At 52.2% G+C, this 25,763-nt stretch overlaps 1 protein-coding gene across 1 annotated transcript in view; it reads left to right on the top strand.

Moving 5' to 3' along the window:
• The first annotated feature begins 5,867 nt into the window (after positions 1 to 5,867).
• Positions 5,868 to 25,763, top strand: part of SYT6 (synaptotagmin 6) — a 53,211-nt gene continuing 33,315 nt past the window's right edge. Inside the window, 3 exon segments of the mRNA XM_033092016.1 lie at positions 5,868 to 6,043; positions 15,554 to 15,902; positions 17,359 to 17,917. Coding sequence (XP_032947907.1) covers positions 15,733 to 15,902; positions 17,359 to 17,917 — 729 coding nt within the window. The 5' untranslated portion in view covers positions 5,868 to 6,043; positions 15,554 to 15,732.

Here is a 25,763-nt window from a genome sequence, read left to right as displayed (position 1 = left end):
TTGCCATTGCTAGTTGCAGGGGTCGCAGCCCACCATCCCTTGCGGGAGTCAAACTGACAACCTTGTGGTTGAGAGCCCACACTCCAACCAACTGAGCCATCTGGCACTGGCCCATGTGGGAATCGAACCAGCAGCCTTTGGCGTTAGGAGCACGGAGCTCCAATCTCCTGAGCCACCGGGCTGGCCATCATTCTCACTTCTTAAATAATGCAGGGAGAGTCCTGGACCCACCATGGTCAGGTCCAGTTCTAAAGCTGTTTCAGGGATGATGTTGCCTTCTGACCTTGCTCCTGTCTCTGCTTCCCCAGACCCCAGATGCCTGCAAGCAGCAAATCTTGTCCTGTCCTCCCAAGTCTGATCTGGAACACTGTATACTTGAGCACAGAGCGCAGAACAGAGGTGAGACCTCTGAAATGGGGAAGAAATGAGAAAGAGGCAAATATACCCCTGGCTCAGGGAGTTTGAATTGCTAAGGATCTTTCCTAGAATGAAAATAAGACTGAACTCTCAAAAACAACTGGGCATTGACTCAGGGCTCTGCAATGTCTTCTGCACCTTTTCAGGCAAGGAGGAATTCCTGAAAACTCTGATGATGGCTTGGAATGGTACGGTTTGCATTAGTCACCCAGCTTCGGCTAGAGTTGCTATTTGGTGTGGGGGTGGGGGACACAGGGTGACATCTGCTGGAAATACTGATGAAGCTGTTCTGGCGGAAACCCCATAGAGATTCCATAGCAGAGTTTATTCCAAATAATGGTGTAGTTATTCCCACTCCCCAATATAGGACATCAACTTAATTCTCCACCAGCAGTAGAACAGGTTTCACTGATGTCTGCTTTCTTAGAGTAAATTCAAAACCTCTGCAGAAAATGGCCATGTGCCTCAGTAAGCAGGAGATGGGGGCAGTGGGGAAAGGAAGATCAGAGGTCTGTAAAGTTGACTTAGATTCCTCTTGCCTCCAATCCTCTTGGCAAAACAATGTGTCGCTTGTGTCTATTTTTTGGTGTCTCTCCCTGTACGTCAGACAATCCAGTCATGTATGTCAGATTGCTCCCTTTACATCTCTGCTGGGGGCTTGGAGGGGAGGAGGAAATGGGGAAAGGGCTCCTTATTTAGAAACTGCATTGAGATGGAAAGACAATATGACACATCAGCTCATGTCAAAAGAGCTCATTCTTCCCGCCTACAGCGTTAGCAATTTCCTACCGAGGTTGCAGGGTTTTTTTTTTTTTAAGAAATTATTATTTTGTTTTCACTTATTTTATTTGTAGCCTAATTCAACAAGACATTGCTGCTCAGAGCAGGAGGGGAACCTGTCCAAGGGCAGTCAGGTGTCTACCTAAGAGAACTGGGGTGGAGGGTAGGAGGTGTGCATTTGGACTGTTTCTGAGGAGAGGAGGGCAAGGAGTAGGAGTAGGAGGCTGCTGGTTTCTGCCTCCAACCTCCTCTCATTCTGTCTCACACCCCACATCCAATTCCCCTCTCTGCTTCTGAGCAGTCAGGCCTGGTTGGGGCAGGGGCGGGGGGTCCCAGACTCAAGATGCTTCCGATATGGTCATAGATGAGATGAAAGCAAAGGGGGAGGGGAAGCCCAAAGCGAGCCAAGACATCTGTAACACCACCCTCTTCTTCAGAATCAGGAAAAACTGTGTTTCAGTTTCTACCTCCTTTTCCCCCCTGAGGCTCCTCCCTTTCCCTCATGTAAAATTCTAGTGTTGCTACTGGAAGGAGCCTCAAAAAACTCCTCATTCAAGCTCATCATCTTGCAGAAAAGGACATCGATGGCCTGACGTGGGATCTGACTGCCTCATGGCTGGTGTGGTGCACCAGCCCTGGAACCCAGCCTGCTGGTGCTCTTTCCTGTACCCTTGTTTGCCACTTTGCCATGCCGTCTCTGCCCCTCCTTTCCTCCCACTGCTAAACCAAAACTCAGAATGGTCTTTGTCTGAGAGACAGTGTTGTCACGTAATAATTCCACTTCTGTCCTCTCCTTCCCTCCACCCCAGGTCTGGGAAGGACCCTGGGAGTCTGAATGTGGTCTCCTCATATAGGAAGAAATAGATGTGTTTTAAGAGTGGGTTTGGGGCGGCCGGTTGGCTCAGTGGTTGGGGCACAGTGCTCCTCACAACACCAAGGCCTCCGGTTTGGTTCCCACGTGGGCCAGTGAGCGGCACCCTCCACCACTAGCTTTAAAACGACGACTTGACCTGGAGCTGAGCTGCGCCCCACATGGCTGGTGAAAACAGCGATTTGACATGGAGCTGATGGGTCCTGGGAAAACATTGTTCCCCAGTATTCCCCAATTTAAAAAAAATAAATAAATAAAAAATAAAAGCTTGTAGACAGGAAACATTAAAAAAAAAAAAAAAGAGTGGGTTTATGGGAGAAAGGGATTCTAGAGAAGAAAAGTTCCCATCTTTACATGAGGATATTTTTCCCCTGCTTTGTGACTGGATATGTGACTACAGGTATCAGCAATTGGACTGGGGTGGAGGGGGGCAATAAAGAGGACAACTAGGGTGAAGCTTTTTCTTAATGTAAGAAAAAAAAATACGTTTCTCTTTTCTCTCTGTCTCAGTGAGTCAGTGAGTGTTCCCTCATATGCTCCTTCTTATGTGTGTCGGTCCTTCTGCCTTCTTTCTCTGTTCTCCGTCTGTGTCTCTGCCTCTCTGTCTCTGTGTCTCCCTGTCTCTGTCTTTGTCTCTGTTTCTTTCTCTGTGTCTCTCACACGCACTCACTCAAACACTCCAAATTCAATAGTTATTGACGGACTCCGGAGCCCCAGACCCTTCCCTCAGTCCTGTCAGAGCAGAACTTCCTTCTCGTTGTTCCGCTGAGAAATGCCAGGTCCAGAGCTGCTGCCGGGGCGTCAGAGACGCTGCAGAACCGCCTGCCGAGTGTGGAGGCTGAATCCAGGAACAATGAGAAATTATCTGCTAATTCTCGGTTCCTGCCACCTGCTCTGCTCCGAACAGGCTCCTTTGCCTTCCGTTTAGATGTAAATTCCCCCACTCGTTGTAAGCAAAATACTGATTTCCCTGCATCACGGGCCTGGGCCCTTGAAACGGTCCTGTGTGTTTTCATTCTCTGCAAAGGCAAAACAAGGCGCTTTGTTCTGCGAATTTCCCCAGGAACTCGAGAGGGGGAGGGCGAAATCGCCGCGGAGTGACAGAGTTGCCATAAACATGGGCAGAGAGCGGTTTTTCTCCGTTTGTATTTTACATAAACACTAACCTATCTCCTCAGAAACTGCCAATGAGCGTGTAATAAGGGGCCTCCACGCTCCTGTCTCTCACCGGTGCTGAGCTTTGCAATGGGTGGGAGGGGAAGGTGGCAGGACCTCTGGGCTCCTCAGATGGGTTCTAGAAGCACACTGGGAGGCGAATGGGGACTCCACAGCCTCACCTGTTCTTGGAACAGCAACTGAACATCTACCGCAGGCAGGCGGCCTGGATTGCATAATGTCGCTGGGATCACACCTGCTCAGTCGCTCGCGCCTGCGGTCCCAGCCCTCTCCTATTGCGGGCCCCATAGGTCCAGGGTGGAAGCTGCAATTGCTCAGCCCACCTCTTCTCTAACGCCGTTCCCACGCGACGGTTCCACTAACTGGGTCTTCAGCACCGTGGACAGAGCCAAGGAGGGCGTCCCTACAGGAAAAACAGCCTGGTTGGGCCAGGGGCCCCTCAGACCTCCCTTGGCCCTTTGTCCCTGGGGGGTACTAGCTGCCCGCGGCTCTCAAGTCCAAGGGCGGGCTAGTGCGGCTGGCGCAGATGGTGCATGGCGGAGACCGCCAGGAGCTGGGGCTCCGAATCTCCTCCCCCTGGAACGTGAGTCACCTCCAATTAGCGTGTTAGTTAGGAAGAAAGACCCTCCGCCCCAACCCACCACCACGGTTCATACCAGCCCTGTTGACTTCCGGAGGCTCCAGCTAAAGTATCCTTCCCAGCTCCGGAAGGCAAAGGGACCCGAGCCTGGAGCTCCGGGTGAGCCCCACACAGGAAGGGGCCCACCCACGGACAAACCGAGGATGTGGGTGGGACGTTTGTGACAGGGTCCCAGCGAGGCCGCGCCTGGTGGCGGCCCATAGTTCTCCAGGCCTGAGTGAGGCGCCTCAGAGGCCCTCCGCCAACCTGCTACTGAACCTCATGCCACAGTTCCCGGAGGGGAGTTCTGCCTCAAGTCTAGCTTCAATCCTCCGTTTAGTTTTGTTCTTTCTGGCCCTTGTTATGCTTAACTGCAAAACACATTATCCCTGTGATATTGCACGGATGCGGGGAGGTGGGTCTGGCGGGAACGGAGCGCCCTCTTGAAATGCCCCCGATTCCTATTCGCCAGAAACTTTCCCCTCCCGTTGCCATGGAGAGAGACGGCCGCTGCCTCCCGTCGCCATAGTAACGTGCGGGTACCGCGGACCGCAGGATTGCGGGGCTCAGGAAGTCTTTGCAGTTCGCATTGCCGCGCAGTCTTAGGGTCTTCTGCCTCCGAAACTGCGACTCGGGGCAAGTCTAACTAACTTCTCCCACCAGGAACATTTGCCAAGGTCCTCCCACCCAGGACGTCCCCCCAGCTGGGTCGTCCTTCTCTCTGTAACGGGTTTATCTATTTCGTTGCCACTTGTGTAGCAAGTGGCGATTTACCCAGTATTTTCACAAACACTATCTTTGTATCCTCAGGCAGCCCGTGAAGCACTCGCAATCATTATTCTCCTTTTACAGAGAGGGAAACTGAGGCTCAGAGGCCCAAGGTCACACAAGGCAGTGAACGTGGAGCCAGACCTCCGGGCCTTGCACCCCCCAGGGTGCGGGACAACTGGGTTCCATCTCCTCGAACCCACCGGGACTCAGACCAGTCCCTGAGTGTAGAGGGGGCGGCCGTGAGGCGCCAGACTTGCCAGCTGCTGTGGGATGCCACGTGAGGGGCGGAGACCCTGCGGGGTAGTGATTAAAAGCCAGCGGAGCCGCAGGGGGCCGCTGCGGGGAGGGTCTTCTTGGGTCCTCCTTGCCCCTCCCCAGTCCGGCCACGGCGCGGTTCCGGCGGCTGCTCGGAGAGCCGGGGTGTCCGGGGCATGAGCGGGGTGTGGGGGACCGAGGGGCCTCGGTGCCAGGCGGCGCTCGCGGTCCTGGCCTCGCTGTGCCGGGCCCGGCCGCCCCCTCTCGGGCTGGACTTGGAGACTTGTCAGAGCTTCGAGCTACAGACCCCAGAGCGGAGTCCGAGCGCGGTCGACGCAGGTAACGCGAAACCCGAGGCCCCTTTCCTCCCTGAATTCTCGCCCTGGCTGCCCCTACCCCCCAAAAAGCTCTGGCCTCTGGAGCCTCGGAACCTAGAGAGAGAACTTCGGCTCAGGATTCTGCATTCGCAACCACCCTTGGCCAGTGCCCTGGCCCACGGCCCGTAGGGCAAGCGGAGAGACAAGAAGGGGACCCGGGAGGAGAGAATCCCTCTGCCCCCTCCCTTGTGACTCTGCGGGGACCCGAGGAAATCCAGGTTCCCGGGATGTGACACCCCTCGGGGCCTCAGTTTCCCTCTCATCTGTCCGCTCGTCCTGCGTGCGGGCGATCGCCAAGGGAGGGATCCGTGGAGCGAGCAGGGAGCTGGGACACTTCGGCGGAGGAAATAACTCGTCTCTTCAGGGGTGTCGAAGTCCCAGGGCCAGTGTGTCGGTCTGTCCGTCCGTTTGTTCTCTCGAGGAACGCAGCCGGAACCCCCTGGGTCTCTCAGAGAGAAACTTGGGTATGCGGCTGGCTGGCGCGAGGTCTTTGTGTCCGGGTGCCTCGGACTGCGAGTGGCTTTCTGCGTCTCCTCTGGGGAGCGGGGGGCGGGGTGGGGGAGGGTGTCGCGGCATCCTTCCCCACCCCCCGCCCCTATAACTCGCTCCCTCGGTCTCTCTCTGACTCACTGGGACTCGGGGCCGGTGCGCGACTGAGCGGTACCTCTCGCCGACTTTGCCAAGCGGTCGAACAGCGCGGCCCCTGCGCCCGACGCAGTCTGGGGCGGCCGCCGAGCCCTGGCGGGAGCCCGAACCAAATCTAGCTCGCCGGAGACGGTGAGTCTGGAGCCGGAGCCCCGCGGGCCCCGGGCCCGGCGAGCGGCTGCGGCGTCTCCCGGGAGTCGCGACAGCGGGAATGGCGTGTCGCGCCCTGGCGGCGGGAGCCGCGGGAGGATGGGCAGCGTGGTGGCCAGCGGCCCCCAGTATTTACCTGCCACATCAGCGCTGTGTGGCCACTCGCTCGCCCGCTGCAGCCGGGCTTCTTTGTCCGGTCCCGATGTCTGGAGCGTCCTGAGCTGGAGGGAATACCGGGTTGCGTTCCCTCCGGGGGGAGCGACGGGGGGCAGTGCGAGGCCTCGAGAGAATGCAGAGCGGGGGTGGGGAGATCCTGCGGGAACCAACGAGCCGGGGTTCTTCGGCTCTGCAGACTCCACCCCTCCTTGTCCCCCTACCCTGACCCGGTGGCTCTGGGCCTAGGGGTACGCCCAGAGGGGTTGCTCCGGGGCTCCACATCAGCGCCGTGGGAAAGGGAGGAAGGGGCTGTGAGAGGCGGGAATTTCGCCTCCACGCGCTTCTCCTGGGATCAAAAGCCGGGGACTGGAGCTGAGCTGCGATTCCGGAAGCGGGTGCAGGTGGTGTAAGCCTCCCAGAGGCCGCAGGTTCCAAGGCTCTGTTTTCACTTGAGGTTAAAGATCAGAGATCTAGGTAGGTCCTGCGTAAGGGCCGCTGGGGGAGGGCCGAGAGGAGAGAGCGGAGGGTAGTGGGCCAAGTGGTGGCTTGTGCGTGTGAGGGGTTGTGTCCAGCCTTGGGGGACTTGGAGCCCACCTCAACTCTGTGGGGGCTCTAGGGGAGATGTTCCCACCCCCCACCCTCCACCTGGGCAATGCTTAATCAATGGGTTGATTACTACAGCAGAAGGGACTGAGGTTAGACGTAAAGAACAACTTTTAGAAGGTGGTACAGAGATGGAGAGGTTGATTCTCCCTCTTGAAGAATCTCAGAATAGATTAGGCACAGCAAGTATAATTAGACTTTGGTTCTCTGGTGCCATCACTTCCTACACCACCGAGCTCCCCATAACCACCCCACACACAATTGTCCCCAAGTCAGGAAGTCTCCTGCCTGCCTCCCCAGCACCCTTCCTCCCTTCCTCCAATGATCCATCACCAACGGGGCCCCCTTAATGCTGATCCTGAACCCTCAAACCCTAAAGGGGACAATTCAAGGTGAGGACACACCTGTCGAGTTCCACCTGCGATGGAGGCTGCCCCTCCTGTCTGTCCTGAGCAGAAATGCTGGCGGTGAGGGGGGGACGTATGTGGGCAGCTCATCCCTGATACCTGGAGGCCCTGGTGTTCTGACTGGAGAGGTACACCGCATAGTCTGGAATGACAGGTACCGGGACGCCAGGCTGAGGCTGAGAGAAGGCTTAGGAGTGAGAGCCAGCGGGCCCAGATGATTCAGTATGCGTTCACCGCAGGCTGCTTCAGAAAGTGAGTTTGAGTTGTCAGCCCTGGGAGACTGTAACTCCTGCTGCTGAGTCACAAGCCTCAGGAAGCCCCGGGGGCCAGCCTGGGGGCTGAAAGGGATGGGGGAGGCAGAAGGAGGCCCTTGATCATAGCAAAAGAAAGACAGAGACAGAGAGGGGCTTTGGGATTTCAGGGTTTAGGTGAGTACAGTGTCTGGGGAGATGCTGTGGCGTTCAGGACAGTCCCCCAGGTATCCTACCTCCCAGCCTACTCCCTGTATCCCAGATTCTTCAGTCAGAGAATGTTGGGTCTTTTCATTTGCAGTTTCATGAAAAACCTAAGTGGCTAGAGCATGCCCAGTTCCCTTCACCATTGTATGTTTCCCCCTGTTTCCTCCTGCTCTCAGTCTCTTGCTCATGGGATTTCTAGTAACACTCTGAGATTCAACAATTGAGATTCAGACTCTACTATCATTTACTGGGACCCTCCTCTATGCCAGGGTCTGTGCTAGGAATTGCACAGGAAATCTCAATCAGGCACCAACTTGGAAACACCACTACATGAACTGTCTCAGCTAAAAGCAAGTTCCCCTTTTTCTTTAAAAACTCTAAAGGCAAAGGGTCTGCTATCCCCTTTAATACACTCCCCCTATCCCCAACCCTGCAAGGGGACACTGATGGGCAGTTCTCCACCTTTCTTTCTTTCAACTTTTTCCACAGGCCAAGTTGCATGGGCTCTGGATTTGAGGTAGTAAGCAGAGGTTCCGAGGTGTTCCAGAAAATGCAGGAAGCTGATGGGAGAACCAGCTGCCCTGCCCCTCCCAGGCTGGCAGCCAGGAAAGATTATTCTCCTGCTTACATATGGCCATGAGATGTATGTGATGTTTGTTCACTTCCCTAATAACTCTGGAGATGTTCTGTAATTCAGCCACCTGGCTTTGAAGTTGGCCTTTTGCATCACAGGCAATATTTTTCCACCTTGTGATGGCAAATTAAATAAATGCATTGCATTTCATCAAAACACAAAAGTCCTGTTTTCTATGACTGAATAATCAGTCACTCTCCCCCTCTTTGCTGGAAGGAAGGAATTGTGCAGATTTTGCCTTCCTGTGAGGATCCTTGCATGATCTGTTAGAACCCATGGTGGCAATACATTGAGTCCCTGGTGTGTCTTGAGATGCATGATTCTAAAACGAGGATCTAGTATGTAGGAGTGGCAGAGCCCTTGGATTTACAGTTCTAGAAGTTCTCTTCTCTCTCTGACTGTGGGAACTTCAAGAGTGGGGATCTTAGATCCATAATACTCCATCCCTCCAAGCTCTGTACAAAAGATGTGTTCTCTTCTGGCTGTTCTAATGTTACTCTGTCCTCCTGTCCACACGGTGGGAGTATAGCCTGTGGCTGCAAATAAGTAGGACTAAGATTGAGGCATCTGGATCAGACCAGGTTTCTTTAGGGTCTGTGCTGGGCTCTCTGGAATGGGGGACAACAGGTGGCACCCCTGTTGGTTCTGCTTTAGGAAAAGAGACCTCTAAGGACCGAAGGACTGGGCCACCCTTAGGAAGCGAAATCAGAGGGGCCTTTGAAAGTAGAGGTGAGCAGGGCACCTAGCTCTGGTCGCTCCAGGTATGTGATACTATCTCCTCCCTCCCTTCTCTCTACTGCTGATATGTTTTTCTTGCACGTGAACCCAGACAGACTTTTCCTCTGACTCGTTGCAAGTATAAGCAGGAAGAGCTGGTAAAGGGTAGAGAAGGTTTGTGGCCCTCCACCGGCCCCTACCCCATCCCCACGGCTTTGACCACCACATTCAGAGGGACCGCATGCCGGACCAATCAGGCAGAAAGTTCCAGTCACCATCTGCCAGAACAATAATGCTAATAATTGCTAAATTAATGCCAGAGCTGTGTTAGCGATAACACGCCACATCACTCTCCGATTTATCTCTGAATCCCTTAATGAAGGTGGAAGCAGTGCCCAGTCATAAAGCTTGGTGCGGTCATAATTAGCCCAGCATTGTCTCTCCCCATTGCTGCTTTTTCAGGAGCATTAATTCCTTCTCTGTTTGGACTCTGCTAATTATCCCCATCGGTAGTTTGGCCTGGATCTCTGAAAGAAGGAAAGGAAGCAAGGGCTCTCTGCTCCCCCTCCTGCTAACCCGAATTTTAATTACACCAGGTTTTCTTAATAAATTTACAAGCCACGGCAGAGCTCATTATTAATGGACCATGTCTGTGAGCCTCAGAACAGAGGAGCCCCTGTCCCTCCAACACACACACACACACACACACACACACACACAGAGACAGAGACAGAGACAGAGAGAGACACATATACACACACGTATTTGTCAGGCACATCTCTGCATGAGACTTTTCAGGGGTCACTGGTTATTTGCCCGGTGGCTGGTGGCTAAGCTTCAGTGTCTGCACTTTCCAGGGAAGCAGAAAGGATGCGGGATGAGGAGGTTGGTCATAATCCTAGTCTCCAGGGTTCTGCCCAGGTTCCGGGGGTCAGGCCAAAGGGGATGCGCCCGCCCCTCCTGATTATGGCAAAGAAATGCCTCCCCAGTGTCTCTGCCCAAGCCTTCAACTTCACAGTTCAGTTCAGCCTCCAAGCCGCCCAGAGACTTGGCTCAAGAGCCTGGACTTTGGCATCAGAAAGTCCCAAGTTCAAATCCAAGCTCTTCCACTTAATGCAATGTACCTTTGAACAAGTTACTTCGTTAACATCTCTGCATTGAGTTAATTTGTCTTTGAGAGGTGCATACTCATTTCCTAGGAAGGCTTTAAAGAGTACATGAGATAACGTAAGGGGTGCAATGCTGACCACATAGAAATAAGTAACAAATAATGTTACTTGTATTCATATTGTCGTAAGAATGCCCAGAGTCCTTTCCCTTCCCAGACCAGGCACTGTTCTTTCCAGGCTCTTGGACCTCTGCGTTTCTCGCTGCCTGGTCTCTGGGTTATGCTTGTATATGTCTTCGTCAGTGTCTGAATGAGAACCCCTCAGCCGAGGCACCTCCTTCTCTGCACAGCCCCCCAGCACTTCCCATTTCTGGGGGTCCAGCATCAACCCCAGGCCTTGCAGCCAGGCTTCTCCAGCTTTGGGGGGAGCCGGGAAAATGGCCCTTTCTTTTCACTTCCTCTCCTCGGTTTATCTTTTCAATTACAATCTGTTAGTGAAAATGCCTGTTACTGTTACAAAATAGGTTTTCCTGACATGGAAGCCCATTAGAGAAACAGGAACAATAGCAAGTGATAAGAACTGCTGATGAATCCTCACTATGGGTGGAGAGGAGAGGAGGGAGCACCAGGGCTCTGTCTTTGGAGAAAGAAGTGTCAGTTGGGGAGATAAAAAAGCCCTGGGTTGTTAATTAATAACCTAGCATTTTCCAGGGAGAGAGGGAGGCAATGAACCATCACCCCTCGTAGACAGTCTCACTTAAGGTGACAAGCAGGTCCTGCCCTGATGGTGTTCAGGAAGATCTTAACTTCCCAGGAGAGAAGAAGGGCCCTGAGGTCTCTCAGATGCATTGCCTCTGGTCTGGTGTCCCCATTCCCTGCCTCAGAGGGCCCCGCTTTGGATCCATTCTGTACACAGTAAACTATCATCCCCACCGAAAAAGCAAAGCATGAAGAAGAATATCAGAGTCCATTCGGGAACATTCACCATGGGCCAGGCACTGTCCTGTGTCTTATTTAATACTCACAGTGATTTTGTGAAGTACGGATAATTAGAATCCCCATGAAATCAAAGAAGAAACCAAGGTTCGGAGAAGTTAAATAATTTGCTCTCGGTCACACAATTAGCAATGTGGATGGATGTGCTCTGTGGTCATTCTGGAGCTGGGGCTCACCTGAGACGTCCACCCGGTGTCTGAGCCCTGGTGAAGTCCACTTCCCCAGCCAGGGCTGGACTGGAAGTCATGTGTCCCTGCACAATGCCAGGTCACTGGGTGTGTTTCCGAAAGCCTATTTTGCTCCCCCTGAGGTTGCTGGGTAATTGGCCAAGATGTTTTTCCAAACCAAGTACCCATGGAATACTGGACTTCTCTGACACCTAAGTGAGGATGTTTCACATCTCATATTGAGTAATGGACTTCTTTTTTCCAATTCCCAAGACAATTTTGCAAAAGCATAGCACATTCTTCATTGTTGATTTCTCTTCCGCGATTGTCCTTTGGAGCCCACTCCTGTTCACCAGCTGACTGTTGATGCTAACAACAACAACAAAAAATGGACAAGTAGCAAGCAAATGAGTATCGACAGAAAAACTTAGAGATGTGAGATTTTTAATAGAGTACACATTATGTCTTGGGATATAGAGAGACCTAAGTACATGTGAAGTACATTATTTCTGCTAGTAAGTTTGTTCCTGGTTTGTAATGATAAAGTTAAAACAATCCCTATTTATTAGTGTTCATGGCTTGCAGGTATTCTACCCACTACAAATTTCAAAACTAGGGTATATTTAAAACTAGACTGGTCAGAACTAGGTACTTCTAAGAGAAATAGGTGATATTTATTATATTGCTTACTACATTCCAGGCACTGTCCTTAGCACATTTGATCTCATTGAAACCTCACAATGACACTATGAGGTACATACTGTGATTGTACCCATTTTACAGATGAAGAAACTGAGCCTGAGATTAAGTAGCTTGACAAAGTCACACAGTTTAGAGCCAGTGGGGATGGACATTGAATGAGCCCTGTCTGACTCCTGGGCCATGAATCTTCTCTCAAGGCTGAATAGGAGCTAAAGAAGGAAGAAGAAAGGGAGGAAGAATACAAATACTTTCTCTTTCCCAGTGCTGCGGTAAGGGCTTTCACCCTTCCTGGAAGGTTCTCTCTCTCTTGTCATGAAGCTAATGCATGGTATGAACATGAAGAGCACTGGATCAGGACTCAAAAGTGGCTGAGCTGACCGTCAAAATTCTATCTGCCTCCCAGGGTTGAGGTTCAAACAAGACATGAGTGGGTAAAAAGGCTCTGAAGGCTACTTGTGCACCTGTGGTTTTCCAGAGGGCACCGCTCGTGGGTGGGTTGGCCCCAGCATGCCCAGGGTAGGAAGGCACATATCTTAGGGGCTCTGGGTCTTTGCACAGTCCTCAGGCCATCCAGGAGCCCACGCTTCCCGGCCTTATGCACCTTTAGCGAGGCTCTGTGGGCTGGCTCAATTCAAGGCCACACATGGTGATCTGAAAGGGCTAATTCCTGTACAATCACCCCTGGCCCTGGCCTAATGCTGCTCTTACCCGTCTTGCTCACCGCCTGTATCCCCTGTGAGGATGCGCCCACTCAACATCGCGACCCGATTCTCCTTGCATTGCCCGCTTGTGAAGTGCCTGGAAAAAGATTCTCCAGGCCGAGGAAGCGCCTCCTGGTCCTTACATAACCAGTATTGAGTGCCAGGTGCTGGCTCCCAATAATCCTAACTTTGTCTCCCCTAATCACTGCCTGGAGGGAACAACAGTCGGGGTCACGTGGAGAACATTCGAAATAGCAACCACACCGAGGATAAATAGATTCCCTCGGCCCACCTCCTCCTCCCACCTCTCTTTTCATTTATGAATTCGTTTTTTTTTTTTTTTTTTGGTTTTTTTTGTGTGTGTGTGTTTTTTGGTCAGGCTGAACATTTAAATGCACTCTATGCTCTCTGGATTCCCCCATTTCTCCCCCTTCCTCATTCCTCATTAAAATTCTAATTATTACCAGAGCAAGTAAGATGTATGATTAAAGGAAAGCAAAGCCTTAGAAATACCTTTTGTTTTAAGGTGAGTTATTGCAGAGAAGGCTTCCAGAACAGCTGTAACAGAGAGCAGCTGTGAAGGGCCTAGAGATGGCCAGATACTTAGATAAGGGTATGTCTATCTGTGGTTGCTTTCCTCGTGAACCCCAGGGCCATAAGAGCCTAAAGAAACAGCCCCCAAACCCTTTAAGTCATGGACTCGGAACCGCAAAAGTTATTTTGATTTAAAACCTCCAATATATTTTTATTTATAAAGAATATATGTTTATTTATGCTATCACTTCTATTAACCTATATGTATATTAAATTTTTGATTTCTTCTTTTTAAGATAATAAATAAATACGAAAACAATCTGATATTTTGTTCTCTTGTGCCTCCGGACGCAAGCACACCACACTGTAGATCTTGAGTCTAGAAGTTAACTTAGAATCAGCTTTTCTGGTCCCTGGCAGCTCCTTTGGCCAGGGAAAGGCTCCTGTGTCTCTGTGCAGGGGCCCGGGGGTTGGGGTAGGAAGCTAAGGACTGGAGGGGTCTCTGCTATTGTTCCTTATTCATGAGAGTGGTGGCTGATCAAGCCCAGTACCCTCAGCCAGGAAGTCAGAGGCAGTGCTGGTGCCTCAGAGACAGTCAGTGGCTGATGTTCTCGCCTCCTTCTCACATCCCTGGGGGACAGTTTTCCTTGGGGCCCGTGTGCTGGGAGAGGACTCTGGATCCCCCCCAGGAGGGACCTAGCATCTCTGCACTCCAAGCAGAGTTTAGCACCTGGCACCTGGCAAATGCTCAGTAAATGTTGGTTGGGAGATAATTACAGCTCTTTTATGTCCCATTCACCCATTCATCCTCATGGGCCACTTTCTGGGCTAGGCCCTGAGTCAGACAAGTATAAATACACAGGGTTATAGTAGCGACAGTTTAATCAGGGACAAACAGGCTGAGACAGTGGAAAGAGCTCCAGGCTGGGCAGTAGATATCTGAACCCTGGTCCAGGCTCTGTCTCTGAGCTGTGATCCATTCTCCGGACCATTGTTCCCATTTGTAAAAGCACAGCCTGGCCTCAGTACTTATAAGGTCGTTTCTCACCTCAAATCCTAACATTCATAAGGCATTAGAACAGGATAATCCAGAGACTTCAAACTCACAGACCTGCAGGGGCCAGGCCGGTAACAGGGAGTGGAACAGGTGAGAACACACTCCTCCAAAGGGAGTCACTGTTCCCACCACGCGTAAGTCCAGATACCAAGTCATCTGGCCTTTTCCAGAGTAACCAAAATCTGGTGTGATGATGACGGTGGTAGGATTTCTTAACTTTCCAATCATCATGCAAGCTGTACAAGACGCCACTGCTGGCTTGTCCATAAGAGGTCTTTGTGCACACCTGGCAGGTGTACCATTGGTTCCGAGCCTTCTGACCTCTCTACTCAGAATAAGAAGAGGCCTTGGCCTCAAAGGTGGGGTGGGAGGTTGGCTTAACCATTTCTCCCAAAGGGAGGCATCCTCACAGCTCTCCTGGAATAGTGGGCATCCTACTGGGGGGTGGACTGGTGATAGGGCAGTGAGCGCCCACCTCTGAACCGACCACAACATTCAAACATACCAGTTTCACAGCACAGCGCTCAAATAGCCACAGAAATGGGAAAAAGACAACTGTGGGAATCATTTGTATCTAGCTTCAAAATAAACTGTGTGGATCAGATTCCAACTTAGTTCAAGTATTTATTGAGCCTACTATGTGCAGAGTTCTGAGTATGGAAGAAGCGTTAGACCTAATCTTGGCCCTCAAGGAAGTGACACTCCATCTCATTCACTTCAAGTCAACTCAACTCTTGAGCTTTTGCTTGGGGCTCAGTGGGGTTGGGTTAAGGGAAGAGGTTGGGTTAAGTTAGCCGAGCCTCTGGTCCTCAAAGCCTCATGGCCTGCTGAGGAAGACAGCTGTACACAAAAATGACTCTGCTATAAGTCTGGCCATAGTAACAGCTCTAATAGCAATTCGAATGTGAATGCTTGGCAAATTTGCACATTTGCTTAGGCTGCTATTTAAATTACTTTCTGTTCCCTGTGCTCATACCAGTAGGCAGTAGGGGAGCCCAGGTGTTCCCCAAGCTGGCAGGGGTGGGTGGGACAGAGCCAGAGAAACCAGACGGAGGTGAAGGCAAGCCTGAAGATGTTTTACAAAGTGGACTACAGAGCACCAACCCTAAAACCATCTCTCCTCCCCCTGGGCGGCTTTCTCATAACCATTCTTTTCTCTTCTCCCGTCTTTGTCCCTTCTGTGTGTTCCCTCTCCCAACACCCTTCCCGGCTTCTCCCGCCTCTGTCTGTCTCTGTCCCTCCCTGCTGGCAGGCACCTCTGTCAGCCTCCTCTCAGTGGTATTTATTGTGTGTGGCGTGGCCCTGGTGGCAGTTTTTCTCTTTCTTTTTTGGAAGCTGTGCTGGACGCCCTGGAGGAGCAAGGAGGCCTCCAGTCCCTCTTCTGCTAACGTCCTCCCGGAAGCCCTCCAGAGCCCCAGCTCCAGAGGCAACATGGCCGACAAGCTGAAGGACCCCCATACCCTGGGCTTCCTGGAGGCAGCCGTGAAGATCAGCCATACGTCCCCAGATATTCCGGCCGAGGTGCAGATGTCAGTGAAAGAACACATCATGCGTCACACGCGGCTGCAGCGACAGACCACAGAGCCAGCATCATCCACCAGGTGAGGGGTGGACCGCTCCCTTCCCTAACCCCACTCCTCCATGTTCCCTTATTCAATCATGAGATTCCAGCCTGTGAGGACCAGAGACCAGAAATAATAACGCGTGAACTTTGTTTGGAGAACATATCTCATGATGGGGTCCATGGTGCGTGATCAACTAGGAGGCGGGCACCAGGAAACACTTCAGCAAAGGGGAGCCTTTGAGATGGGGTGCTGTTCACTGGGATGTGTGTGGGTGGCAGGTGTTAGGTGTTTGGAGGGAGGGAAAGACTTCAGGCAAAGGGAAGAGAGTATGCAAAGGCCCGGAGGCATAAAAGTGCATGGGTGTCTAGGGGGATATGTCAACAAAGCCTCACAGTCTGCAGTGCACGGGAGATAAGGCAAGAATTCCTATCATTGTGACAATGAAGATTTTGTTTACAACCAGTGGCAGAGTCCCCTGAGTGACAGCAATTAAATGCACAGCGTTCTTTAACTGAACAAACAACAGTGACACCCACCACGTAATGGCAAAAACATACTCTAAATTCAGAAACACTTTTAAAAGCAATGATGCATGCAGGCGTGAGGCATTGTGTTTATTCAAAACCTAGGACTCCTGTGGATTCCTGGGTCCCTGCAGTCTCTCCTCCGGTGCCCAGGGGACCAACCAAAGGCCAGGAGGTCAGGAATGAAAATGCTGGGGTCACATTGACAGAGCTTTATTGTATGAGCACAGGCGAGTTGCTCACATTTCCTAAGCCTCACTTTTCCCACCTGTAACATCGGGCTAATGATGCACAAGGTTGCTCTGACGAAACCATGTGATAATGAGAGCTAACAACCATAGATGGCTTATCATACACCTGACCCTGTTCTAAGGATTTTATGCACGTGTGTTAATTTCATCCTCACGAGAATCCGATGCAATTGCTACTTATATTATTCTCATTTGATAGCACAGAGACGTTAAATAACTTGCCCAAGGTCACATAACTAGACAATGGCAGAGCCAAAATTAACCTATGCCGTCTGGCTACAAAGCCCAGTAACTGTTACCTACAGTGAGGGCGGTAGTGGCGGTGATGATAATGGAGGGGGAGCCACACCCAGGGTAAGAAAGGATGGTCTTCCGCCTTCAGAACCTCATGGTTTAATGGGGGAACCAGAGTCATGTCTCCTAGGAGAGAAACCTAGAAAGCAAATAGTAGAGAAGCAGGGAAAATGGTGATGACAGCGATGGGGACCATTTATCCGCTTACTGTAGACCAGGCCCGATTCCAACTACTTTACATATGTTAAGACATGTGATGGCGCACAAAAACCTGCGCGCAAAGCGTATGCAGAGGGGAAGCGGGTAACAAATGGGAGGAAAAGGGCGCCCCACAGTGGGTAGGATGAGCCACGGCCGCTGAGGTGTGTCCGCCTGCGTCCCGCTCGGCTCCCCCTAACCGCACCCCCTCCCGCCCTCCGCCAGGCACACGTCCTTCAAGCGCCACCTGCCCCGGCAGATGCACGTGTCCAGCGTGGACTACGGCAACGAGCTGCCGCCGGAGGCCGAGCAGCCCACGAGCATCGGCCGCATCAAGCCCGAGCTCTACAAGCAGAAGTCGGTGGATGGGGACGACGCCAAATCTGAGGCGGCCAAGAGCTGCGGGAAGATCAACTTCAGCCTGCGCTACGACTACGAGAGCGAGACCCTGATCGTCCGCATCCTGAAGGCCTTCGACCTCCCCGCCAAGGACTTTTGCGGCAGCTCCGACCCTTACGTCAAGATCTACCTCCTGCCCGACCGCAAATGCAAGCTGCAGACCCGCGTGCACCGCAAGACCCTGAACCCCACCTTCGACGAGAACTTCCACTTCCCGGTGCCCTACGAGGAGCTGGCCGACCGCAAGCTCCACCTCAGCGTCTTTGACTTCGACCGCTTCTCCCGCCACGACATGATCGGGGAGGTCATCCTGGACAACCTCTTTGAGGCCTCCGACCTGTCCCGGGAAACCTCCATCTGGAAGGACATCCAGTACGCCACGAGTGTGAGTACAGCCCTGCCCTCTGGGCTTCGTGGGGAGCAGTAGTTCCGGGTTGAGTGGGCCGTCCTCATTCCCCGCACCCCTAGGGACAAATGGGCCTTTGCCCTTCAGCAAGGGAAGGGGAGACTTGGAAACTGACCAGGGAAATCCTTGCAATCAGCCCCAGGTTGGGGTGGGGGGCAGCAGAGCCCCCATGTGGGTGAGAAGGGAAGGGAATTTGTTATCTGTTGCTTCTGATCACATGTGCTGGGTGGGTCTCTCTACCTACTAGGCCTTAGGTTTACCACCTCTCAAAGAATGTTGTATGTCTCTTTGGTCATGGGTAAGGATTGGGCCAGGCTCATAGACTGAGTCAGACAGCAGCATCTGCCATGGGCGCTGGTGTGTACTAGCAGCGTGGAAAAGGCAATCAAGAACAGGCCACATTAATCAGGATGAGCCAGGTTATGCTGCAGCAACAAACAATCTTAGGGTCTGATGCATAGCACAACGAAGCTTTAGTTTCCATTCACATTACACGTGCTTGGCAGCCTTGCTGGGGCTCTACTCTACCTTGTTACCCAGGGATCCGAGCTGACAGAGGCTCCATCTCGACTTGGGCTCCCAGTTACCACATCAGAAGGAAGGGGATGTGGCAAATCATGCACTATTTCTTAAAGCGTCCACGCAGAAGTGGCACATGTCACTTCCACTCACATTTCATTAGCCAAAGCAAGACATGTGTCAGCTCCTAACATTAAGGGGAAAAGGCAAAACAATCTGACCTTGTGCCAGGAGAACTGGAAGTACTCAATGACCACCTCACAGCACAGCCTTCTCTTAGGCACTGCCTGCCCAGGCCAGTGTGGGAGGTGGGGAAAGATGGCCTGACCGGAGACCTGGTTAACCCACACATGGGAATGGGGGGGGGGGGGCTGTTCACACTCAACTGGAATTAACCCAGAAAGTTTCAAGAAGCTGAGGCTCAGTTGGCTTTTAAGAGGAGGGAGGACAGCCCTGGCACAGACAATGGGAAAGGCCGCATCTATAGCTCTTGGGTGTGGTCTAGATGGAGTACTCCAGCCTACTGGGTAGGTGTTGAGAAAGCTGTGTAATTGCATCCTACAGGTGTAGATGGAGTGCCTCTCTCGTAGCCCTCCCAGGCAGGGGCGGTTCCACAGTGTAACAATGACCTTGCACTGGGGTCTGGAGTGCTAACTGCTTGACGGTCTCCGTAGATATTTCTCTGGGGCAGAGACCATTTCTCTGGGGTGGAGGTGACCTGGCTCAGACTGTAGACCCTCCCAGTCAATACACAATATCTCTGTGTTGAATTTGTAAGGAGAGAGGCTGGGAAAATCAGCCCTGCTCTGGTGAGAAAAGGGCAAGAATCTTGATTTGTTCAAAGAAAGAAAGCTTGGTGGGCCCTGCTTTTGCTACGGGGAGGGCCTCTGGGACACCCCATTCTCATAACTGGTACTGACTTTGACCAGTCCAGTCCAATGTGCCAGTGCCTCCCCAACCTTTACTTTCCTGAAATGTCATCCCCAAGAACAGCCCCAACAGCAGGGCTAGCAAATGGGGTGGGCAGACGGGGAGGGCTGCAATAAGAGCTCTGCTCCATAAATCACTCTGAAGTTTACATCTGACACAGCTCCTCCCTTGTGATCTTATAAGGCAGCAGCTTGATTAGAGTGACTGTACAGGTAGAGAAATCATCTCAGTCCTCGCCACACTGAGGCTGAGACCCAGGGCCTCAGAGAGGCAGAGGTGAGGGCCAGGGGCTGGGGGGAGCAGAGCTCACCTCAGACATCTGAGGAGCCTCCCTTCTTAGCAGAGGGTTCCCTTTCCTGGGACTTTAGCTCCAGCCATGACTGGAAGCCCCAGTCCTGGAGTAGGCAGTCTCCCCAAGTGCACCCCTTACCTGGATGCTAAGACCCTGGATCCTAGAGCTCCTTGGCTGTCCCTGCTCTCGTCCCACCCCCCTTCCTCAGCCCGGCTTTAGAAAAAGCAGATCACCCAGAAGGCACTGGACACACTACCACCATCCCTATTATCCTCCTTCCAAGCAGATCACTGCCAGGCACTGGAGAGTGAGGCGGGCTGGGATAGAAGCCAGCCTCTTCACCCCACAGAAATGTATAATCTAATTACCGAGACCGGAAATGTCCATGCAGTAGCTAGCGATGCAAAGTAGCAAATGCTATATACACTGTGTGAGGTTGCACGACCTGAGTCAGGACAGCAGAAAAGGTTTCCGGAATGAGGGGGATTAAGCTAGGTGGGGAGGATCTGGTCTACATAGCTTGACAAACAAAGACGAAGGGGAAGCGGTCTGGCCGGGAACAGAGTGAGCCTAGGCCCAGGAGTTTCCAAAGCTGAGGATCGGCTGACCAGGCTCACACGCCCCCACCCCCCCACCCCGTCTTGTTTGCAGTCTTTCTGAGTTGGATGTCCTGGAGGCCCCTGGGCACCTCTCCAGCAGGCAAGGAATCAGGCAAAGGAGGGGAAAGGCACATAAGAAGACTGGTGCTTTTACCTACTTTTTGGTGCTGACTCTAAGACTAATTATTTGGGGGCCAGAGAGCCCAAATCACAGTCACCAGGAAGGACTGAGCACTCAGTGCATGTGCAATCTTGCAGCCAGCATGGTGGTGATGGTGGTGCGGGGGCGGGGGGAGGGTCGGTACAGATGAGCACAGCCAGCTGCCATCTCTCCTGCCTGCCAATCCCCCTCCTAGAGCTGCGTTTTGGCCCTGGATTTGGAACTCCAGCAGCTGCTCTGCCCCGCAAGCTGGTCCCCGACCATGCCTGACATTCCTGCCTCTTGCCTTTGCAGGTCTCCCGTGTCAGTCAGGCCTTTTCCCTTCCTCGCTGTCTGGCCCAGACCAATCCACCTTTCACAGCTTCCCTGAAGTCCTTCTGCTCTCACAGCAGCCGTTCCTCCGGATTTATTGTCTGTGCCCCTCGGTTGTATCCTGAGTCATATTCTGTCTTGCAAAGTCCTCCTAGTGGCTCAGGAACGGCTCGTGTCCCACATTTGGCTTTCTCGTATTCTTTTCCTCAGGGCTGAGCATGTCGTTTTGTGCCCATGTAAGAACTCAGCACATTCTTGTTGAATGACCAATGGCTTAGTTAATTCAATCACAACTATAGACAGACGCATCTTGTCCCGAAAAACCCATTGTAAGTTGAAAATATCGTTAAGTTGACAATACACTTAATACACCTAACCTCCCAAGCATCCTAGGGATGCTTAAACGTGCTCAGAACTTACATGATGAGCCTACAGTTGGGCAAAATCACCTCACACCATGTAAAGTGTCAGTTGTGTACCTTTGTGATCGCATGCCTGACTGGAAGCAGTGTGGCTTGCTACCACTGCCCTGCTTCACGGGAGAGGATCGTACGGTGTGCGTACCACTAGCCCAGGAAATGATCAAAATTCGAAGTACAGTTACTACTGAATGCGTATAGCTTTGATACATACCATGATAAAGTTGAAAAGTCGTAAATCTAACCATCATAAGTCAGGGACCGTCTGCATTGGTGCACAAGGAAAGGGTTATTAAAGAAGCAATGGAGTTGGGGGCCGTGGACCTAGGAAGGCTTCCTGGAGAAGGTCAGGTAGTACTTTGAACATGGGTAGAGCCAGGCTTGGCGGGGAAAGACCCAGCCTGTGCGTTCCTTCAGAGGTATGGTTCACGCAGATGGTTTATGTCTCCAGTGGCAGAGATTAACTATTCGGATCGGGTAGTCTGGACTAAAGTGACCCACAGGCTGGACAGAAGGCACTGTGAGAACAGGGGTCTCTGAGGTCACCGGAGACCAAGAATGCTGTCTCCTTGCGGTTCCACGCGCTTGTGTCAAAGAATCAGATCCAGCCCTGGCAAGTGGAACTGGGCGTGTCCCTTGTTCCGGTCGCTGCCTCAGTGCCCCAGTTGGTTTGAAGTAGCAAAGCCTGCAGCGTCCGTGTTGTTTCTCCCAACCACTGAACTAGTGAAGGGGAGTGTACATCCAGGGAGTCTAGCTCGTCGCGAATTGCAAATGTGAAACTTCCTTGGACGCTGGTCTCCATGTCTGGGTAAGCCTCGCAGCAATAAGCTACTATATCCCCCAGGGTGAGCAGTAGGCAAACCAGAAGGCCAGGGCCCCTGGAGGCCCCTGCTGTTCCACCTCGTCAATATGCCCAGGCTTGGGAAAGAATCGTGGGAGTCCATTACCTCCACTCCATCCCAGACAGGGACGCTCTGATACTCCCCCTCCTGCCTGGCTTGGCTAAGGTTCCCTGGTGGTCTTCTGAGCGTTCCCAGCAGCTTGCCGGGTTCTCTCCACCCAGAACTTCGATTGGCTGAAATCACCCTGCTCTTCCCTTCCCCCCCCCCCCCCCCCCCCCCCCCCCCCCCCCCCGTCTTCTGCCCCCAGTCTCATTATTTCTACATAAAGCTGCAGATTTATCATTATAATAGAGCTGCCGTCACCGGGGTTTGCTAACGTCTCTGTAATCTTGCAGTTATTGCTACAGAGGCCTCAGACCCCAGTGCACACACTATTCCTGTCGCTATTCCAGCTCCTTGGTGGTGGCGGGAGGTGAATGCCGTAATTGGAGCCATAAATATGTGTTGTGCTTGGTGCTGTTAATGGATGCAGCCATCTTTCTGCCTTGCCAGGTCCCTGCCAGGTCCGTGTGCATGTGTGGGCTGTGTTGGGGGTAGTGGAGCGCTCTGTATACTTCCAGGAAACCTGGATCAGAGTCCGCAGGGAGGAAGGGAGGCCTTATGATGCTAACTGCTTGAGTGTCTCCCCAGAGAGTCTCCAGCTGGAGGTGAGCAGAGCTGTGTACAAAGAGCTCAGGCTTCGGTGCTGCATTCTAGCTTCTGCACTTTCTAGCTTTTGGGGACATTAGCTAAACCATGCCTCAGTTTCCACATCAGCAAAATGGGAATGGTTATAGTGGTCTATAGTGCCTAGTGGTATCCTATGTAGTAAATTCAGTAAAACACACAAGATGCCTAGGACAGCACTGTCACAGAGCAGCCCCCTGAGCCCCTTTTCCCTCTGGCTCAGCCTGTGGGTCACAGTTTGTACCGCTGCCTGTCTGACTCCCAGCTTTGGTCCTGACCACCTGTCCTGGCTGGTCGATGCTTATTATTATTCCTATTTTATTTCTTTTCCTACTATGCCATGTGTTCTCTGTGTGACCTTGGAAAAGTGACTTCCCCTCTCTGGGCTGCAGTTCCTCAGTATTAAACCAGCTGCAGAGTCCTGAGATTCTGAGCTTCTCAGCTTCTCCTATAGAGAAGTGCCTGGCTCTGTCACTTTCGCAGAGCTGAGGTGCTCAGTCCTGGAGGGAGGTGTCCATAGCAGAGGCGTAACCCTCTAACCCCCAGGACTATAGGCCACTGGGCAGAATTTCCAGACAAACCCCCTCTCCCCATTTAAATGTCAGTAGGAATCAGTCCTCCCTTCAAGCCTCTGGGAAATGTCCTCTAGGAGGTTCCTGCCACAAGGAAGGCCCCACCAACAAGCTTCCTCCTTTCCCCACGAGGCACAGCCAGGGCTCAGCCCCCTCCCCCCGTCTCCCTTCAAGTCCTCCATCTACTGGGGCTGTGTGGGTTATTACTTGAGCTTCTACCAGGAGCCAAGAGCACAACCAACTTTATCACATTTCATCCTCACCGCATCCCTGTTATCATCCCCGTATGTAAATTAAAAAAAGAAGCTTCCAGGTTAAGTGACTCACCCAGTGTCACCCAGGAAAATGATGGAGAACCAGTGCCTTCAGAATGCCCACCCTGGACCTCAGCCGCCAGCTCTGTCCTGGCTGGGAGGCAGGCAGGAGCCAGAGGGAAGCATAGTGAATCTTCATCCATTCAGCATGTCTTCGGTGATCCCTCGAAGACCATATCTGGGTCCTAGAACAGCTGGGGATAGAAGGGACAAACATAGTCCTTGCTTTCAAGGAACTGACAGTTGAATGGAAGTTTCAGAGAAAGTAAAAGTGTTACCAACAGAACACAGTTATTTAACTGCGTTAAAAGGAAAAAGGGGGAGATAAAGGTGATTATTGAAGCTGGGAGAGTCCCGGTGAGTGGGATGGGGGATGCAGATGTCTGGAGAATTAGGGAACAAAAACTGGGCTTTGGGGAACACCCACAGTCAAGAAGGATGAGAACAGGGACCAGCAAAGGGTACCGCGCAGGAATGAGCCAAGAGAAGCGAGCTGGGGAAGTGAAAGGAGGGATGGTTCGAAATGAAGGCCCTGCTCTCGCGGAGCTTACGCTCTCACGGGAGAAGACAAACGGGTAAGTGAGATGAACAGTATGTCTGAGAGTGATAAGTGGCATGGAAAACATGAGGCCGGGAAGTGCTGAGGGAGGAGTGTGGGGCTGGGGAGTGTGGGAGGGTAAAAGTGGGTGGTCTGGGGGACGTCCCTAAGAGGAGGCCTGAAAGATGACAGGGAGAGAACCGTGCAGTCATCTGCAAGAAGAGCGGTCAGGCAGAGAGAAAGCCATATGCAAAGACCTTGAGGTGGGAGGGCGCCTGGCTTGTTCCAGAACAGCCAAGGTGGCTGAAGTAGAAATGGGGCGGGGAGCGGAGAGAGTAAAAACGAGGTGGGAAAGGTAAAGGGGCAGGAAAGGCGAATGGGGTTCCACAAGCAAAACGTTTAAAGGATCGCTGTAGCTGACAGGCTGGAAATAGACGACCACCAGGGCAAAGCCATGGAAATCAGGTGGGAGGTTATTGCCGTAAAAAAGAGACGACAGTGGCTTGAACAAGGGTAGTGGTGGCTATGTAAGATGTGGCTGATGCTGGATCTATTTTGAAAGTAGCATGAACAGTATTTCTGCCAGATTGGGTAGAGGGTCTAGGGTGTACAGAAAGATGAGAATCACGGTTTTCAGCCTGAACTCAGGAGTGAATCGCTGTGCATGGAGTTGGGAATTCTGGAGCAAGCACCCATTTGGGGAGGAAGATCAGGAGCTCAGATTTGGATGTGCTCTATTTGAGACACCTTTGGGACATCCATGTGGAGACATTGACTAAGAACTTGGATATAGAGTCTAGAGTCCAGGAGAGAGGCCTTGGCTAAAAAAAATAAATAAATTTAAGAGATGTCAGCACATACGTGGTGTTAAAAGCCATGAGACTAGTTGAAATCCCAAGTTTCGAGGAGAAAAGAGGACCCAAGAGTGAGCCTTGGGATCCTCTACTCTTTAGACGTGGGGACCATGAGGAAAAATCAGCAAAGGAGACTGACAACCAGCAGCCAGTGAAATAAGAGGAAAACCAAGAAAAGTGCAGTGTTCTGGGAAACGTGTTTCCAGGAGGAGAGAGGGAAGATCAACCGTAACAGCCACCGTCATGGATCGAGTAAGATGCAGGCTGAGTCGTGACTGTTTTGTCCAGAATGAGCCTCGACAAGAGCCATTTTGCTGGAGCCCAACTTGGGGCAAGATCATTTGTGGAAGATTGGGACACTTCCCACTTCCTTTTCTAGTTTCATTTTAGGGAAACTTTCTTAAGTGGGGAGTCCTTGAAATGAGAATGAAAGGACTAGGAAAGCTGGCTTTGCAGGGTGCCACAGACCGGGTCCAGGTATGGGCCATACCTTGGGGAAAAGGTGGGAGGGTGGTGGGGGAGTAGGTGAGAGCCCCAGCCCACTCAGAGTAACCCAGGCCGAGACAACACATTCCATCTGGAATTTGTAGCTGGGGCTCAGTATCCCTAGAATCCTGCCTTAAAGTCCCAAGTGCCTGGACTCTCGCAGGCACAGCCCAGCTGGGGTAGAAGCAGACAGGAAGAGCTTTCCAGAATAGGTCTGCAGGGCAGATCTGGGTCGCACAGACGCCCCAAGAGGTGGGAAGGC

The sequence above is a fragment of the Rhinolophus ferrumequinum genome, chromosome 22 (genome assembly GCF_004115265.2).
Source record: "Rhinolophus ferrumequinum isolate MPI-CBG mRhiFer1 chromosome 22, mRhiFer1_v1.p, whole genome shotgun sequence".
NCBI classification, from domain to species: domain Eukaryota; kingdom Metazoa; phylum Chordata; class Mammalia; order Chiroptera; family Rhinolophidae; genus Rhinolophus; species Rhinolophus ferrumequinum.
Note: the sequence above shows the minus strand (reverse complement) of the source record. Positions and strands in the feature narration are given on the sequence as shown.